The 3,236-nt window shown below is 43.0% G+C and overlaps 1 protein-coding gene across 1 annotated transcript in view; it reads right to left on the reverse strand.

Moving 5' to 3' along the window:
* Positions 1-1,036: 1,036 nt before the first annotated feature.
* acss3 (acyl-CoA synthetase short chain family member 3) overlaps positions 1,037-3,236 on the reverse strand; it is a gene marked incomplete at both ends in the record, with an annotated part of 53,728 nt that continues 51,528 nt past the window's right edge. Inside the window, 4 exons of the mRNA XM_080851228.1 lie at positions 1,037-1,120; positions 1,877-2,052; positions 2,279-2,378; positions 2,937-3,059. Coding sequence (XP_080707354.1) covers positions 1,037-1,120; positions 1,877-2,052; positions 2,279-2,378; positions 2,937-3,059 — 483 coding nt within the window. The remainder of the gene's footprint in view (positions 1,121-1,876; positions 2,053-2,278; positions 2,379-2,936; positions 3,060-3,236) is intronic.

Consider the following 3,236-nt stretch of genomic DNA (forward strand, 5'->3'; position numbering starts at 1 on the left):
TGTTTTGCACCAACAGAGAAAAGAAAGAAAAGAAAAAAAAACAAGAAACAAAACATTTTATTTTGTGTCCATTTTTTTTTATTTATTACTGATTGTATTTTGGTCAAAACTATGTGGTGATCAAACTGAATTTTCATTGTCAATAAAAAGTAATGTCAAATAATTGAATGTCTGTTCAAAAATGTCTGTTCCCCTAACAATACTGCAGCTTTGACAGTTTTGCATGTGCAAAGCAGCTCTGAATATAAAACGAATGTTAATATTTGATTCTCATTAGTATTAAAAATGACCACTGCTCTCCTCATGATTCGGCCATTACAGAAACATACAGTAGTTCTATCTGTAGGATATCCCCAGAAAGGTTCACTACATTTGATTGATTATAAGCAATGATGATCAACAATGATCAACAATGTAAACGTTCTCAACGTCTGTCTAGGGCTGACATACTTTAGAAGGAGTGTGTGTGTGTATGTGTGTGTGTGAGAGACTGCATATGAATCAAGTTAAAATCATAATACTGATTAGGTCACCATAAAAGGTTTGTGCAGTCTATAGGAAGACTGCTCTGTGTATATGAGAGCGAGAGTGAGAGAGAGAACATTCAAGTGGTTTCTTGGAGGGCTTGCTCTGATAGGCTTGTGTGTGTGTGTGTGTTTGTGCAGTCTATAGGAAGACTGCTCTGTGTATATGAGAGTGAGAGAGAGAACATTCAAGTGGTTTCTTGGAGGGCTTGCTCTGATAGGCTTGTGTGTGTGTGTGTGTGTGTGTGTGTGTGTGTGTGTGTGTGTGTGTGTGTGCAGTCTATAGGAAGACTGCTCTGTGTATATGAGAGTGAGAGAGAGAACATTCAAGTGGTTTCTTGGAGGGCTTGCTCTAATAGGCTTGTGTGTGTGTGTGTGTGTGTTTGTGCTGTCTATAGGAAGACTGCTCTGTGTATATGAGAGCGAGTGATAGAACATTCAAGTGGTTTCTTGGAGGGCTTGCTCTGATAAGCTTGTGTGTGTGTGTGTGTGTGTGTGTGTGTGTGTGTGTGTCACTGTCCGTGTCCTCTCTGACTCTCTTGCACTGCCTTCTCAATGTCCTTGTACACTCCGGGGTCCTCTATGGTCGGAGTGATCTGTTCAAAGAACAGACACAGACATTTAGTCATAAGCACCTTCAGCATGGATCATAGGAACAACTCTGTTAACCTACTGATGGAAGATGACTGTCTCAGGGATTTGCCTAACCTGCAGAATGAATGCAAAAGGCAAAATGGGTCTGCTTTTGTTTCAGTGACCGACTGTTATAAGGAAATCAGAATCCATTTCTTGTATAGCCCATTCTCTGCTAGAAGAACAGAAATTACTCTCTACGGGTAAAAAAAAAACAAAAAAAAAAGGCTCAGGTTCAGAAACATCTACTCTTGACACCTTTAAGCACTGAGCCATTTCTTCTCTGTCATTATTTCAGTCCTCTGGTGTTATTTAGGTATTTACGCCCAGAAAAATCATCTATACCCTCCATATCTTCCTTAAGCCATCCAGTCATTTATTTAAAACAGCTCAGTGTGGAAGTAATCAGCCCAGACCAGCAGTGCTTAGCGTGGCCAAGGTGCTTTTCACAATGTATGGATGTGATTACCTGGGGTCATACATACTGCCACACCGTATACTTTTCTTTGTAGAACCATCTTAGGCTTTTGTTATGGTCTATAGCAGTTTTTAACTTCTGTGCCCAACAAAAACATTTTAAAGAACCACCTTATTTGTGAAGTGTACCTCAACCTTGGTATATCACAAGGACCGTATGAGACAGACATGGAGCCATTTGTTTCACTGTGTGTGTGTGTGTGTGTGTGTGTGTGTGTAACCAGTGCTGTGGGAGAGGGTACCTTATATGGCTTTCCATTGACCAGGTTGGCCAGAGAGGAGCGAGGGATCTTTCCTGAGCGTGTCTTGGGCAGACCCGTGACAAACAGAACTTTCCGGAACGCAGCCACTGGCCCAATCGTCTCACGGACCACACTCACAATCTCCTTCACAACCTCTTCCTGGCTCTTCTGACAGTCTGTGAAAAGACACACACACACACACACTCCATTACGTCCACATCTACACAAAAGTATCTTCACATGAAGACAGACGGAAGCACTAAAGAGGCTAGCCATCTTTGCTGAATCTAGGCCAAACGTAAACAGAGGACGTGTTTATGCATGATGGAGCCGCTGTTTGGACAGGGCGGAGTAAACAGTGGCTGGATCATGAGAGGTTCTAATTGGTCGGTTCTGCCTCACCACTACGCAGCACACACAGAGCCAGCGGAACGTGGCCCTTCAGCGAGTCCTCCAGCCCCACCACTGCGCAGTCCGCTATCCCAGCATGCAGCAGCACTGACTAGAACACACACACACACACACACACACAAAAAGGGTTTTCTGTCAGTAGGCAGATCAGTCCTGTGCTGAGCCAAAAAAAGGACTTTATGAACAATGTTATAGAAGCATTCTGGATCTATTGCTATTCCCTTACGATATGCTAGCGGCTAAAGCTAACGAAATCTCTTGAAATGTGCTGAATGACATTATGACAAACTAGTTACTCAACAACTGTTCTAACACAGTCAAACATCAAGCAAGTGCAAGACACAAGACAAAGCAAGACTGCAAATAAGCTACTTACTAGTTCGGCAGACAGTAGAAAGCCGGGCGGCGTCAGGCAATCCTACATTTAGCAGTTATAAGCCTATGGACCCTGGTATAGCAATGGCACGGAGGCGAATCTCCATATTAAAAGTCATTGTAGCGCCCCAATTTTTTTTCAAGCTGTTATTTTAAGGTAAAACTGCTTATCCTAACCCTAATCCTGAAGTATAATTGTTGCATACTGTTACTTTAAATAAGAGAGAGAGAGAGGACTTCATCATCAGTGCAGCTGCTGGGACCATCAACTCACTTCCTCAAGTGCCCCAGCAGACAACCTGTGGCCTGCAACGTTGATGACGTCATCAGACCGCGACATGATGTACAGAAAGTCCTCCTCATCCACGAAGCCTGCGTCCATGGTGTCATAATAACCCTTCACACAGCAGAGGGTAGAAAAGGGAGACAGAAGCAGAGTAAGTCAAACCAAAGGGCTGTTGCAGAATGGATCACTCACCACTAGATGGCATTGTTACACTTTAAACAATATTTTCCACCACACCAAGGTACCAACGGTCTTTCCTTTTATTTTCTCCCTGTAGCATTCCACAGA

Source organism: Sprattus sprattus (assembly GCF_963457725.1).
Source record: "Sprattus sprattus genome assembly, chromosome: 14".
Classification (NCBI taxonomy): domain Eukaryota; kingdom Metazoa; phylum Chordata; class Actinopteri; order Clupeiformes; family Clupeidae; genus Sprattus; species Sprattus sprattus.